The sequence below is a fragment of the Bison bison genome, unplaced genomic scaffold (assembly GCF_000754665.1).
Source record: "Bison bison bison isolate TAMUID 2011002044 unplaced genomic scaffold, Bison_UMD1.0 scf7180017864180, whole genome shotgun sequence".
In the NCBI taxonomy this organism is placed as follows: Eukaryota; Metazoa; Chordata; class Mammalia; order Artiodactyla; family Bovidae; genus Bison; species Bison bison.
In genome coordinates this window covers 13,587,097-13,603,523 of record NW_011494752.1, presented here as the reverse complement: position 1 = coordinate 13,603,523, position 16,427 = coordinate 13,587,097, and the positions used below count along the sequence as shown (strand labels likewise).

The following is a 16,427-nucleotide window of genomic DNA, read 5'->3' as shown; positions in this document are numbered from 1 at the left end:
GTTTCTTCATTTCTTGCTAATAGTTATATATACAAAACCATAAATACGCACCATAAGTGTACGCTAGAACGCTGAAATCCTTTATATAAGGGGACAAACTACCAGACTCTTCACTCTCCTGACATACAGTTGGTGCTAATACTGTTTGGGTCAAATATTTCCTAAATCTCAGGAAACTGTCTTTACTATGGAGTTTGATGCCTGCGTACCATCAAACTACGGAATTTGATGCCATCAACTAAAAGGGTTGTATCCGGGTGCTTTAAAACAGCGCTGACCCACAGAAACAACATGTGAGCCACCTTGGTAATCTGAAATATTTCAGCAGGCACATTTTAAGAAGTACACAGAAACATAAAAGTAATTTTCATAATATAATTGTGTATTCCAATACATCTCATGTTATTTCAGCATGTAATCAATATAAAAATATTTTACATTCTTTTTATACTAAGTTTCAAATGTAGTGTGTGTTTTATGCTTATAATCCATCCATTTGGACAATAACTTTTCATTGGAAAAACTTGGGTCTGTATTTAGGTACAAAATTTAAAGTTGAAGAAGTGGATTCACATAATTCAGTTGTTCCAAACAAGCTTAAACCAAGTGTTCCAAATACATGTATCAGTTTCCTCATAATTGATGTTTGTAAATTAAAACAAAAAATTAAAACTTCTTCAGTAAGTACATTTCAGGTGCTCAATACACCATGTGGCTTGTGGTCGCCAGATGGTGCAGCTCTGAAGTGATCTCTCCAGAGCTACTTCTGACATTTGTTAAGGATATGTGTATAGATTTTGGTCTGACTTTTCAATTACATGGTAATTAATATTCCCTATCTGCTTCTTTTTGGTCCCAAATTCCTTTATTCTAACTAACTTTCCTTTTTTTCCAAGACATAGTTGTTCACTTTGTTCACACAAAGTCCTCATTTAATTCACGGCACCTCATTTAATTCATGGTACCAGTCCAGTCTAACGATGTTAGTTCAAGGGCATAGCTCTCTCCTAAACTCCTATCTATCATCCAAACCCTGCTTCCTTCTGTTACCCTGTGCAGAGGACTTTATGTTTGGAATGCTCTCATTTTATCTACTTTAATCTTCACAATTATATAAATAAGTAGGCAGGCTGGTATTTACAGATAAAGAATTATCCAAAAGATAATTTCAATTATCTTTGGAATTCTTTAATTACAAAGAATTAAAGTAGATTTATATATTTGTCCAAGTCACATGGATAGTGATGAAGCAGAGTTGGAATTCATCTTTCTTAACTTTCCTACTACAGTATGATAAAACAGAATGTCAGATCCTTCTCTTACTAGTCCCATCCAGTCCTGTGTTGGTTCTTAGGATTAAAAAAAAAAAAAAATTCATCTCTAGTAGTAACTGAAATAAATTCCTAGGAAGTCAGCTTGTTACAACCATGTTTATAAAAAATCAAGAACTCTAATTTTAAGAACAGGATTCTTCATTTAAATCACCGTCTTGCAATGATCTGGCCAGGAGGAGCGCATCTCCTTGTTTATATATATGTAGACCCAGGAGATAAATGGGAGAAAAGCAACTGTGGTAGCAATGGCCAGCTGAATTCTTCCACCACCTGGAGCCCTACAGACACACAAAAATGATTAGAAACAAAAATCCAGTAAAAATAATGATTTGGTTTGGTAACAAATATGAAGACTGAATTTAATACATCACTGCATTTTTATACAGTTTTTAATTTTTTAAATTGGAATATAATTCTTGTAGTTCTTTATATGTTCCTACTGCAAATCCTTTTTTTTTTTTTTTTAATGTGTATTCTATATAGCTTTTCCTGCTCACTTAATGTCTTGTGAGGAACTGAGATCATTGATTAAGCAGTGTTAAAATGGATCCTCACCTAATGATTTTAGTGTCCTGTTGAGGAAAACTTTTTCTCCTCAAGATTTTGAAGATACTAAATTATCTTTTCTAAAAGTTTCATCGTTTTGATTTTTACATTAGATCTATAATCCACCTAGAATCGATTTTTATGAAAGTTGTAGGGGTTGTTTCTCTTTCTTCTGTATTGATACTCAATTGGTCCATCACTATTTATTGTAAAGATTACCCGAGAGTGCTACCATTGTCTTAAATCAAGGTTCTATATGTACATGGAACTGTTTCTAGACTCTTGTTTCATTCATTTATCCTTTTGCCAGTATGGATTTATCGTATACTCACAAAGAACCATTTAGGTGTTCTTTAATATTGAGATCTTTAATTTCTCCCATAATGTTTTACAGTTTTTATAGTTTTGCTTGGTAGGGATTTTGCATATCTCTGCTATATTTAGTCCTGGGGTGCTGATATTTTGATATTATAAATGGTAACTTTTTATTTTTATCATTTTCTGTTATTGCTGATTAAAAATAAGATTTTAGTAAATTGACATAGTATCCAGCAATCATGCCAAAGTCACCTATTTGAAGAAACTTTTAGATTTTAAAAAAATTTTCTACATATGTAATTAATGTTATCTGTGAATAAGGAAAATTTAATTTTTCCCTTCCAATCCTTGGGCCTTTTCTTTCTTTTTCTTGCCTTATTGTACTGGCAAGGACAAGAGCTAGAACAGTGGTGAGAAGTGGCAGCAGTGGCCACTTCTCACTCCTGATCTCAGAGGAAGTAGTCAGCGGCTCACCATTAAGGGTTGATCTTTGGTATAGCTACCCTTTATCAGGGAGCTCAGTGTTAAACAATCTCCCTGCAATGCAGGAGACACGAGTTTGATCCCTGGGTCCAGAAGATCCCCTGGAGAAGGAAATGGCAACCCACTCCAATATTCTTGCCTGGGAAGTTCCATGGACAGGGGAGCCTGGTAGACTACAGTCCGTGGATTCATAAAGTGTCAGACACGACTTAGCGACTAAACAACAACCACCCTTTATCAGGGTAAATCTGTTTCTATGAGTTTTTATTATAAGTGGTTATTGGATTTTATCAAATGTTCTTTTTGCATAGATATTTTTTTCTTTCCATTAATCTGATGAAAAACATTGCTTGGTTTTCAAATGTTAAACTAACTATTCCTAGGAAAAAACCAACTTGGTGGTTGGGTCATGAATTGCAGGACTTGATTTGCTAATTTGTTTAGGGTTTTTCCGTCTGTGGTCATGAATGAGACTGCTGTATAATTTCTTTTTTTCTTTCCTTTTTTTGGGTGGTAGGAGTAACATTCTTGTCAAGTTTTGGTATCCAGATTTTTCTGCCCTCAACAAATAGACTGGAAAATATTCCTTCTTTTTCTGTTCTCTGAAAGAAGTTTGTTTAAGTTTGCATTATTTCTTCTTTAAATATTAGGTAGAATTCTGCAGTTAGGCCATTTAGAGTTTTCTTTTAGGAAAAGTTACCTACTCAATTTCTTTAACAGTGATGAGACCATTCTGAGTATTTCTTACTTTGTCAGTTCTGACAAATTGTATTTCAGTGAATTTGTGCATTTCATCTACATTTTCATATTTATTGGGAAAAAGTTGTTAATAATCTCCTCTTATGATTTTTGCAGTGTCTGTTGCATGGGTAATAACTTTCTTTTTCAGTCCTGATTATTGGTGTTTTGTGCCTTCCTTTCCTTGCTCTAATTATTTTTACCTTTTTAGTCTTGCCAGGGTTTATCAATATTATTAATCATTTCAGAGAATGAAATGTTGATTTTTTTTTTTTATTTCATTGGTTTCTGCTTTTGTGTTTATTTTCTCATTATTTCTTTGGGCTTATTTTGCTGTTATTTTCCTTACTTCTTTGGAAAATTCTTAACTTCTTGGAAGCTTAACTCATTGATTTTTCAGCCTTTTTTTTTTTTTTTTTCCTAATATATGTATTTAAGGCTATAAATGACCCCATAAGCATGCTTTTTAGCCACCATCCCACAAATTTTAATATGTAGTGTTCTCTTTATCATTTAGTTCAAAATATTTTCTAATTTTCATTGTGATTTTTTCCAGATGTTCTTTGGAAGTGTATTTCCTGATTTCCAAACATACAGTGGTTATATAATTATTATTTTTGTTAATGATTTCTAGCTTAATTGTACTGTGGTCAGAGAACATGCTCCATATTACAGTTCTTTGAAATTTGTTGGGACTTATTTCATGCTCAACATGAAGTCTTTTTGTAAATATTCAATGTTTACTTGAAAAGAATGTGAATTCTGTCCTTCTTGGTGCTAGTGTTCTATACATGTCCATTAGGTCAATTTTTTTATTGTGTAGCTAGTCTTCTATATCTTTATTGATTTTTAAAATCTTCTTGTTCTGTTAGTAACTGGAAAAAGTGTATTAAAGTCTCCCAAAATGATTGTTAATTTTTCAGTTTTTCTTTTTTGGCTTGTCAGTATTTATCTGTTTTGCGGCTATGTTAATTATATATGCCTTTTATTAATAAGTGGTGTTGAGACCACCAGAGAGCCAAAGGGGAAAAGGATAATGTTGCGTCCATTCTTTTTGCCATTATACTAGGATAAATTCTAAACAGGTCAAAGATTTAAATGTAAAAATGAAACCATACATGTATTAGGAGAAAACTTAAGTAAGTTACTTAAAACCTGAGAGGAGGGAAAGTTTTCCTTCCTGTGACTCCAGATCCAGAAGCAGTAAGGGAATGGACTGATCAATTTGGATACATTAAAGTTTTTTTCATGGCAAAGCATACTTTGCATGAGTAGAGTAAAAGGACAATAAAAGCAAAAAAGAATGTGCATCTTATATCACAGACAGAGGGTTAATAGCCCTAAAGAGCTTCTAAAAGTGGAGAAGACCAACTGCCTTAGAAACTGGTTAAACCTACGTCTCTCAGAGATGAACTAAGGTGTATAGAAAAAGAAATGCAGATGGCTCGTCATCACACGAAAGTACGCTCACCTTGTGCTCACCGTAAGCAAAACGCAAGTGAAAGCTACTACCCGTTTCTCAACTAACCAGTTAGTAAGACTTCAAAAATTTGACAATACACTCTGTTGGTACCGTTTTTACTATCAAGCGATTGGATACAGTCTGAACAGTAGAGGGCTGGATGCATATACTGTGGACATATCAACATAAGGAAAGTCTTCATATACCACAGAATGATCTCCAGGATGTGTAAGGGTAAAATGAAGAATACAATTGTGTATAATGTGCTTCCACTTTATCTAACAGTGAATGCATGTATTTGCTCCATTAAGAAAGCATGGAAGGATAAACCACAAAGTAGAAAAAAGGTTTACCTGTAGAGGAAAGGGGGGAGTTAGGTTTCGGGGATAGAGAAGTTAGAGCCCTTTGAATGTCCTCTGTTTTGTAGATCTGTATGTAGAACCATATAGATATTTTACATAATTATAAAACAATATATTTTAAATAAAGTATCCCTAGAAATTTAAAGTAAAATGAAATAAACTATGTATTCACTTGGTGAGATTAGCACACAGAGTAACTATTCCACGTAATTTGAATGTGCATCCCTTAAAGAGATATTCCCTAAGAACAACAACACAAAGTGCCTATTTTCCATAATTATATTGTTATTCTGATTGTGTATTGTCAGATAAGTCAGATGAGTTATGTTGAGGTATCTATGTAAAAATATATATACATATAGATACTTTATATGTATTTTATATACTCATGTATGCATATACATTTATGACACAATACACACGTGTGTGTGTGTATACACACATACATATGTACATACATGTGAATTTCCTACTTCTAACCACTAAAAAGAATGAACTCAACCCAGTAGCAGTGAGCACCGTTTATACCCAGAATGTGACTTCTAAATACTATTAGCTACCAAAAGTAATGAAGGCTTTTGGGGAAAATGGTTGATTCCAGGTCTGTGGCATAAAATGTACATCTTAGCGTGGAACATTTTGTCAGAAAGCAAGGAAGCAATCAAAATTTACTAAGACCCAAAAAACTAAAAGTTTACTAGGATCATGTTAAACTTCCGGAGCCAACGTAAATAAGTGCCACTGATCAAAGATGGAACAGTTTAAGCAACTGCCGTGGATTGAAAAAACATCAAGTATGTTGAGATCTATGACTTCATAATGGTACTGTTAAATAAACAAAACTCACTGGTCACTTTTGGAAGATGCCCGGCAAGAAAAACTCATTATTCTGAAAAATGGGAAATTAAGAGAATCAACTCCTTTTCCTCTTACGATTTGTATCTGAGTAGTCAAATAATTGATAAGTAGAAGTTTTAGAAGTTTTCCAGGAAAAGAAATGATATAATTAGAGTATCAGCATTCTGCAACTCAAATGAATTAGTGGGTTTAGGCAGTGGTCATCAAAATGTTATAATAATGTTACAGAGAAACATCTAGGTGTGATGTACATTGTGATGGAAGTACATACCACCACCCATGAAGTGGTCTTGCTTGGTGGTGGTGGTGATGGTGGTGGTGATGGTGACCATGATGATAAGAAGAAAAGGAGAAGACAACAACGATGACCAGCCTGTGCCTAAGCCTGTGATCTCACCACCAGTTTATAGGAAATATGGAGCACAGAGGAACAAGCATTATACAGTTGTGGGAATGTAAACATTGGCTGCACAACTCAATACTGAATAATTACTGTTTTATTTTTGTGTGTGTGATGGTGGTAGAGTGGTTATTTTTTAAGTGCTTACCTTTTAGAGATACATACTGAAATACATAAAACAATATGATGTTTGAGATTTATTTCAAAATAATCAGGATAGTGATAGATGATACAAGATTGGATATATAATAAATGTTGAAAATGGGTGATGAGTACATCTGATTCATTATATTAGTCTCTCTGCTTTTGAATATGTTTAGGTATTTCAAAATAAAAAAACAAAAATGTTTTCATTACCAAAAACAGTCCTCTACTCTAATGCTGATTTTAAAGTCTACTTTTTAAAATTAAAATGTCTATACAGGCTTTCATGTGGTTGGTGTTTGTATACTGTGATTTTTCCACCTGTTGACTTTCAATCTTTCTGATTCTGTGTACTTAAGAGTTCTCTTTTGTAAGCAGTGTTTGGTTGGGTTTTTAACCTTTTTATCCATTTTGAAAATCTTTGAATCTTTATTGGAGTATTTACATTTAATGTAATTTATCATATATTTGAATGTAATTCTCTATCTTAACATCTGCTTCCTGTTTCCCCATCTGTTCTGTGTTTTTCTCTTCTCCTTTCCTGCCTTCTATACTCCTTTTCTCTTAGTGGTTACCTCTTATTTTTCTAAGATTTTTTAAATATTATTTTTCTTAATTATTTTTCTAATAATCTAAGGTTTTCTCTTAGATTATTACCACATGAATCCTTGACTTATCAAAGTCTGATATAAGTTAGTACTTTTACCCTTCCCAGATAATTCAAGGACCCCAGACTGCTTTAGCTCCATTTTTTTCCCTTCCAACTTACATGCTCAGTTGTCATGCATTTTTCTTTTTCTATTACTGTTTTACAAAGTTAATATTCACGTATATATACCTCCAGTTTTATATTTTATTTGCTACTCTCTTTTCCTCCATCTCCGAGCTTCCTTTTGAGATCACTTTCTCCCTGAAGGACACCCTCTTAGACTGGCAGCTCCCTGCGATGACACAGAAAACTGTGTGTTGTGGTATTCACAAAAGTATAAGTGATCATGAAACACTGAGCCAACTATTGTTAGCTTCCCCTACAGAAAGGGAAGATTTCTCTCAAAAGATTCCTGTTTACATTTGTGTCAACATTCTCATTCACCTACTTGAGCACATCTGATTTTAACTGATGGGTCAAAAACTTACTTTGAAGAGCTGTGGCACAGGCCCAGCCATGCTGTGATGATCACGAGACCAAACAGCTCCCTACAAAATAGCAGAGATTTCATTTTTTTTGAAGAGGCTGTAAGTGAGATGCATATCATTCCATTTTCTCCCTGACACTTGATTCTGCTGATTGTCTGATGACTTCCTCCAAGATACAGAGCATCTACAATGACACTTGATTCTGCTGATTGTCTGATGACTTGCTCCAAGATACAAGCATCTACAAAATACTTTCAAGTCTGGCCATGACTCATAAATTACTTTTGTCAGACCCTTTAAAGAACCCTATATGAAAATAAATTTCATCTTATGAGGCAGATATGAACTTCATGATTGTTTCCCAATTTATAGATGAACAGAGAAACAACTACAGTCAAGAAGATAATCCCAGATTTGACCAGGCACTCTCTTCATATTGTCTTAGAGGGGTCAGTGTTAGGCAGGTTGAGCTCAAATCAGTAGTTCAAGTACACACTGTAGGAGATCAGGTCATGTCTTAGAGGACAGGGATGATTTGTCGAATGAGTCAGTCTAATGATTTGGGGGTGGGTATATGCCTCTAGCAGAAAAGGCAATGGCACCCCACTCCAGTACTCTTGCCTGGAAAATCCCATGGACGGAGGAGCCTGGTAGGCTGCAGTCCATGGGGTCGCGAAGAGTCGGACACAACTGAGTGACTTCACTTTCACTTTTCACTTTCTTGCATTGGAGAAGGAAATGGCAACCCACTCCAGTACTCTTGCCTGGAAAATCCCGTGGATGGTGGAGCCTGATGGACTGCCGTCTATGAGGTCGCACAGTCGGACACGACTGAAGTGACTTAGCAGCAGCAGCATATGCCTCTAGAAATATTTGTTTAAAGGTCGTATCTTCCACACAGAGTAGAAAATAATTGTATTTGGCCAAGTACCACTTGGAAACCCCTCTGATTTCACTGAATCTTGTTGGCTTCAAGTAGATGGGGATTGATTCAAACCATCTGGTCTGCATTCCCATCCCCAACCTGATCTAGTTTCCAAAGATTAGGGCCTGTAACAGCAGCACAAAACCAGTGGGACTTAACCTACAGGACTCTCAATCTTGGTGTTGGCAGATGTTAGCAGTGGGACAGAAAGGAAAGGAATGGGGGCTCTTTGTGAGGCCAGGGAATCAAGGGTGGGGGGAAGCAGAGGAAAAGATGATAAAAGCCGGTGGGGAGGGGGGGAAGCAGTGGAAGAGGTGACAAAACAAGAGCCAGTGATGGTGACAGAGGGTGCAGAGGACAGGAGATGTACAAGGGCAAGGCTGGCAGAGGTCCCCCTCTGAGGAGGCCAGTTAACCGTGTAAGAGGTGGCTTGTACCAGGACTGAACCCGGATGCTGACGGAGTTTTCACCTCATTAGATTGGACTGAACATTATGGCATCACAAGGGGGGCCAAGGTCCAACTGCCTGATGGTAATATAAGGTGATGTGTAGCAACTATCACAGAGTGTGGTAGGCAGTGCTGGGTTTAAATCCCGGCTCCAGCTCCGTCACTGCCTCAGTTTCTTTAGCTTGTAAAGGAGATATCTTCCCTGCCCCTCGAAGTGTAAAGTTAAGTCGCTCAGTTGTGTCCAACTCTTTGCGACCCCATGGACTGTAGACCACCAGGCTCCTCCGTCCATGGGATTCTCCAGGCAAGACTACTGGAGTGGGTTGCCATTTCCTTCTCCAGGGGATCTTCCCGACCCAGGGATCGAACCCAGGTCTCCCGCATTGCAGGCAGACGCTTTAACCTCTGAGCCACCAGGGAAGCCCTCCTCAAAGTATTGGGGGAGTTAAATCACCAAGATAAGGTGTTGTGAAGACACAAATTTCCCAGTTCTTCCCCATCCACCCCAAACTGTGAAAACCACCACTCACTCACCTGCCTTCCTCTTCATGCAAGAGGTTCTGTTTCTTATGAAGCAAGAGGTTGTATGCCAAGCTGATAGCCCACAGGACACAAAGGAATATGTGTATTGCAGACACACTCTTCCAAATAAAGTTACCTAAAAACAGATATCCTGGTGCTGTTAATCATGGAACCACGCCCCAGAGAAACAAGATTTCTTTGTATTGGCTTTTCATCTGCCTTCAGGGAAAGCATACAGAAAAGGCTGGGGGTTTTTTGGCTGTTGTTTTGATTTGTCCTCAAATCAAAAGGTTAAAACAGAAGTGAAAACAATACTTATAAAGTTAAGTGGACATTTATTATTTTGGTTGTCCATAATCTCCCATTCGGATGCTGACCTGTCTTTTCTCTGGGGAACCACCCTTCCCACACTCTCACACATGTTCCAGTGTCCCAGACGACTGGACACTAACAAGGGCAATGTATTCCATCCCTTTGGTGACAGTGATTTGTCTCAGGATGAACAGATAACCAATCAGGAGCACCAGCTCCATCCTGAGCTTTTGCGGAGTGATCAGGGAAGTGGATTCTAGATTCTGTTGGACCTAGCATGGTGAAGCTGTGACCTTTGAGCGGCAGGGCCACCACGTGGAGCCCAGGGCTGAAGTGCAGCTGATGTGCAACTAAGACTGCAGAGAAGTGTAAGTTCTGAGCCACCACCGGTGCCTGAAGCCAGCACTGCCTCAGTCTTTTCAGTAAAGGATCCCAGTACATCTCGCTTCAGCTTATAGGCCATTTGAGTTGAGTATTTTTTCCTTGCTTGCAACTAACAGAGCCCTAATGGATACACCTTAAAGATGTAAACAGAGTTCTAGAGGGCTGTACAAGGAGCCTGTACATCTGGGCCACGGGAGTTTTCCCCACCCAGGCGGGAATCATTCGTCTTTATTCTAAGGCCCTGAGAAATTTCCAGCCCCATTAGTAGAAGCTGATTTAAAGAAAGTGAAGAATAACCTGCAGGACTGATATTCTCCACTAATAAGAAAATATTAGTAAACAGTGAAAAAATTTTTTCTGCTATAAGACACTTTTATAGAATAAAACTGTCCAATTTAGGTTTAATGAATTTTTAGGGCCGTAAAAGGTGAAGCAGCTATGTTTTGCCCCTGACTGAGGTTGGTGACCTGTGGCCCATACAAGCCAGCTATTTTAAGTGAATGTTTTATATGTATTCTCACCTGGGATATATATGTGTAAGGAGTCCAAGGAGAAAGTTATGAGACAAATACACAATAAAGCCTCTGTGTTATACAGCCATTCATTGACTCAACAAGCGTTGGGTACATGAGTTAGACATGATCCTGCTTTTAAAGGGCCTACAGTCTAGATGGAGGAAACATATATAAAAGTGTGCAGGAAATTGCTGGAGTTACTGTGATGGATTCCCTGGTAGCTCAGATGGTAAAGAATCTACCTGCAATGCAGAAGACCCAGGTTCGATCCCTGGGTCGGGAAGATCCCCTGGAGAAGGAAATGGCAACCCACTCCAGTATTCTTGCCTAGAAAATCCCATGGATGGAGGAGCCTGGCAGGCTACATTCCATGGGGTCACAAAGAGTTGGACACAACTGAGCGACTTCATTTTCACTTTCACTGTGAAGGTACACAGGGAGACTAGAAAGGGCAATATGTACTAATGAGAAATCCAGAGATGTGCTACAGACATTATAGACAGTTTCTATATAATAATAGCAATTCAGATACATAGCAGTTCATTCATTTTGAATGAATTGAAAATCAGAAAGTGATGAACCAGAGTGGTACTGGGAGAAGGATTCGTATAGAGTAGATAAATAATAGACATTGATCCCCACTGAGTATGGAAACAAAGTTAGCAGTTTGATTGTTGCTGATTTTCCATTAGCTTAGTGGCTTAAGAAATAAGTGTAGTGACTGAAGCCCATCTCTCTTGGGCTGTTCCACATCAGCATCAGATGCTGGGACCCAAGTGCATAAAGCCTGTCTTCGTATGGCACGTCCGCATCAAGTTTTCCTGAAGATGGAAGGGGATGATCTAGACTGGAATTCGCCTCCTCTTAGGATCAGAAGGAAGAAGAAAGACATGGAGGGCTCCAGTTTTTTACTGGGAGTTGGGCAGACAGACTCTCATTATTAAAAGGAAATCTGATGTTCCGTATCACCATTGAGAATTCAAGGTTCATACCTGTGACAAGAGGGTTAAGTCCAACAAGCAGGGTCAGAGTGGCAGGAATCGTATACAGAACCTGTGAGCAGAAAGGAAATTACAGGGGTAAGAAGGATGCCCGATACAGGAGATGTTCCGAGATGTTTAGGGAGCAGAGAAAGATGACACCGGTGGTGGTCCCACGTGCCACGATTTACCTCCAGCTTTTAGTAACAGCCAAGGAAGTGGTAACCTCGGCTTTTACAGCACTTACCGTGTCAGGGTATCATTCTACCTGCCTTCTTCCTAGACTGTAGGCTCTTCCAGGAAAGATTTTTTCATTCTCAAGCTCTAGCAGTGAGCAGAGCTTTGATCTCAAGACACAGTGACCTCCTAATCTCTCCCAAGCAACACCCATGCCTAAATGGCCTTCCCCTACTTTTCAAAAATTGCTCTATGAAAAGCAGGACTTGAGCAGCCATAATTAGCTACGTGGCCCTGCTGAGTCTAGACCCATGGGCCATCCAGCCCCATACTCCATCTGCAAGTGAGACCACAGAAAGTTTACTAACAGTGTATGGATCACATGTGCCCAATAAGATCAGGTTCTTCATTTCTGAAACTGATAACTTGGTTTGGAGTTGCGAAGACTGGCCCTGAAGAGGCCTCATTCACAGCAAGCAGGCAGATTCAAGAAAAACCTATTGCTTGTATGTTGTGGGCAGAGGACAAGCAGAGGTGGGAGGTTTATAAGAAGCATGGGGGCCTCCCCAGAATGTAGCTATGAGCCACATCAATCGTGATGGCTAGTTAGAAACCATTAGTTTATCTGGATGTTGTCAGGGCTCAACATTTTAAGTGATCTGCTGTCACTGTGAAAACACACCTGTCTTGACCCTGGGGAGAGATGGTATCTGTATTATAGACCATGTTCATCCCTCCCAAAGGGTCCCCAGTGATGACTGGAGTATCAGCAGGTACCGACATTTGCAAGGACAGCCATGCTGCTGAGGGTTAGACCAGACGTTAGTGTGCATATGAATTATCTGGAGGTCTGATTAAAATGCAGATCTGATTCCAGAGGTCTGGGGTAGGGCCCAAGATTCTGCTTTTCTAATAAGCACCCAGGGGACACTGCTGCTGCTTTTCCAAGGACCACACTTAGAGCAGTAAGGGGTTAGTTAGTTCCCCCAGTGAAAACCTACATGACTTAGCAACTGAGGGAGAGACGGAGACAGACAGACAGACAGAAATTAAACACATACACATCATACAGTATTTAACTGTGCTCTCCATAAGAAGTGTTTGGCGGAGACTTTTAAATGTGCATTTAAGTATAACAGATATCTGTGATTAAAGGGTCTAAGATCTTATTTCAGTGTATTGGAAACACATGACCAGGACAAATCTTTAAGTAATCGTTTCCCAAGGTAGCTGTGCCATGTTAATCCTTATTTAAATGCTTATCTCTGTTTTGAATGAGATTAAGGATTTTCTTTTTTTACATGCAGAGAGACTGAAAGTAATTGTTTTTAGTACACAAGTAAAAACAATGCATAGTATAAACACTCATTAATGAACTCAGTAGAATCCAAGTATAATGGTCTTTTATCTTTTTGTTGGTGGATTTTTTAAACTAAAGGGTACTGTAATATTTATTTACTATATTTAGTTTAATTGAACATATAGCCACTGAGACCCATAATAGTCATTTCTAACAATGCTCTCCCCCGTCTCCCTGCCACTATAAAAACTAAAAAAGCCAATTTGTTTTCTTACCCTTTTTAGCAGTGAGGGGCCATCATGTTCCAGCAATGAAATGTACGGAAAAGTCTTCTGGAGGCAAGGCTGATATGCAGAGCCCTTAACACTCAATATTCATGGGTACTGACCCAGCAGGATGGATCCTAGACCATAAGCCTTATTAGTAGTAATATGTACTAACTGGGCAGCAGCCTGTCTGGGGAGCTTCTTGGGAAACATTTGCTATTTGATGAAAGGAAGAAAAAGCACAGAGGAAAACTGGTTTTACCTCCTGCCTTGTTTCTTCCTACTTGCGATGCTTTTGTCTAGGGATGAGATGTCTGGAGCTGTAGCAGCCATTTTGTAAACATGAGGATATGTCGCCTACCCATTGAGGACTGGCAGAGAAACAAGAAAGCAAGTGCAGGTCCTTGATGACACTGTTGACCATTAAGCAGCTGCCTCTAGACTTCTTCTCATGAGATGGTCTGTATGTTTATAACCTGATGCTAGTCAGATATTCTGTTATTTGCTCCTGTATGCATCCTGATACAAGTATACTCCATGCACAATTTGTGGTAGAGAACATGAACATCAGTCAGGTACAGTACAAGTGCCCAGGACCCAGTAACCGAGTGTCAGTTCATCTGTGTGTTCATTCTTCCACTCTAAGAGTCAGTCTGGGAAGGACTGCCATAGGAAAGCTCTATGCTAGGTTGCCAAGCAAGAAGAGGGAACTGGCCCCTGACCCCTGGGAGCTGGCATATACAGAGCCAACTCCAATGCAAAGCAGAATGAGTTACTGCTATAGTGAAGGTTCAGAGGAAGGATGCTTGGGATTTATGGGAAAGAGGTGGAGAGATTTTGTGGTGAGATGGCATTTGAGATAGACCTGGACACCTGAATAAGAGTCTGACACAGGAATTCTCAGGGCAAGTGCCAGAAGTACTACAGGTGGACTAGGCTTCCAAGACCCAGTTGGGAAGGTAGGTTAGGGCCATATTGTGGAGGGCCAACTTAGACGTCTTGGGGAGTGACAAACGTTTCTGAATCAGGAAGCAATATGTGGGAAGAATTATAGGAATGTAAGAGATTAGAGGCAGCTCAAAGAATTAGAAAGGACCCATAAGGGTCCACATGGGAGGTAATGGGGGGTTAAACTGCAGGTGAGTGAGGATGTCTGTGGGGGTCTGGTGTTGATGCTTATATTTCATCATCCAAGCATGATGTAAAGGGTAAAATGTACAGATACTGTACAGATGAGCAATTAGACCTACACTGCTTTTTGGTGGATTGTTCTTCGTTTTGTTTTTTTGAGGGGAACTCAAAGACAGTGGTTGGAGAAGGCAATGGCACCCCCACTCCGGTACTCTTGCCGGAAAATCCCATGGACAGAGGAGCCTGGTAGGCTGCAGTCCGTGGGGTTGCTAAGGGTCGGACACAACTGACGTGACTTAGCAGCAGCAAAGACAGTGGTGAGAAAACAGAGATATTAGAGATGGCTGAGGTTTTGAGCAAGGATGACTCAGAATGACTCTGCTGATAACAGAAATGGTGAGTCAGGAGGAAAAGTGGGTTTTGGAAGGAAAGATGCTGAAAAGGACCTTGTGCGTATTAGAGGACCTTGTGCGTATTAGAGGAATCAGTGTGACGTACTGGTGGATGGATCTAGGAGTCTTTTGGAAATTCACCATTAAGCTGGATAGTTGGAACTGCAGGAGAAATAACATTTGGCATTAAGGACATGGACCAGAGTCCTGAGGAAGAGGCAGTTTGGTTTGATGCAGGGGCATGAGAATCTGGACAATAAGAATATCAGAATGTGGTTATATTTATATGTGATATTATATGTACTGTCATTCCAAATGCTTTTACTTGTTGCTACTTGTACAAAGTCAACATTATTCCAAAGCTTAAGATCATCTCATCGGTGATATTGTATAGTCTTAGATGCCTCTATTAAAAGAAACAAAATCCAGATATTTCAGAAAATGTGTGGAACAAATTCCCCCCTCCTCTAAATGGTTTAGTCAGAGCATCAGTTCAGTATATACTGTAGGTTTTATGGGCTTTAATTACTTTTTGTGAATATAACTCACTGAATTAGCAGAACCACAAACCTTAAGCCTGCCATTTTCTGGTCCAACGTTTGTTGGGGTTTCTGGGTAGAAATTCATGAGGATTGGTTCACATGACCTTGAGAGGTCTACTCTGTCTTCAGAAAAGTGTTCTTAGTTGGCCTGTTTTATTCAAAGGGAATACAGCTGAAAGGCCCTTGTATCTCTCTAAAATTCTGAATTCTCAATTTGATCCTTCTCCTCCTAATGTTTTCACATTTCCCTGGTGGCTCAGATGGTAAAGAATCTGCCTACAATGCAAGAGACCCAGGTTCGATCCCTGGGTCAGGAAGATCCCCTGGAGAAGGCACTGGCTACCCACTCCAGACTGGCGGCCTACAGTCTATAGGGTGGCAAAGAGTCAGATATGCTTGAGTAACAAACACTTTCACTTTTCCTCCTAATATTTTAGGAAAAGGCGCTTACTTTTGATTTCTACGCTCTTAAGTACACGAAGCAGGGAGGAAGGCAAACAGACACACTGCATATTTCCTGCAGTTCCCTGATTCTTTTAGGTATGGGAGAGCAGGCCATACTCACCACCCACAGTTCTGCATCCGGATCGTTCACCTGGAATGCCAGAACAGCAGCATTAGCCCCAGGCTGTCACAGTTCTATTCCAGTATTTGGTCTGGTCTTCATTCATGTCAGCAATTTGCTAAGCCCAACAGGAGGACAGGAGTAAGACAGTCTAGTTGATGGGGTTGTGTGTGTATGTGTGTAGC

The 16,427-nt window shown here is 39.3% G+C and overlaps 1 protein-coding gene across 1 annotated transcript in view; it reads right to left on the bottom strand.

Annotated features, from left to right (window-relative positions):
• Positions 1–361: 361 nt before the first annotated feature.
• Positions 362–16,427, bottom strand: part of TMEM220 (transmembrane protein 220) — a 58,466-nt gene continuing 42,400 nt past the window's right edge. Inside the window, exons 2-6 of the mRNA XM_010843190.1 lie at positions 16,243–16,305; positions 11,882–11,942; positions 9,691–9,814; positions 7,783–7,842; positions 362–1,612 (exon numbers count right to left, since the gene is read on the bottom strand). Coding sequence (XP_010841492.1) covers positions 1,477–1,612; positions 7,783–7,842; positions 9,691–9,814; positions 11,882–11,942; positions 16,243–16,305 — 444 coding nt within the window. The 3' untranslated portion in view covers positions 362–1,476. The remainder of the gene's footprint in view (positions 1,613–7,782; positions 7,843–9,690; positions 9,815–11,881; positions 11,943–16,242; positions 16,306–16,427) is intronic.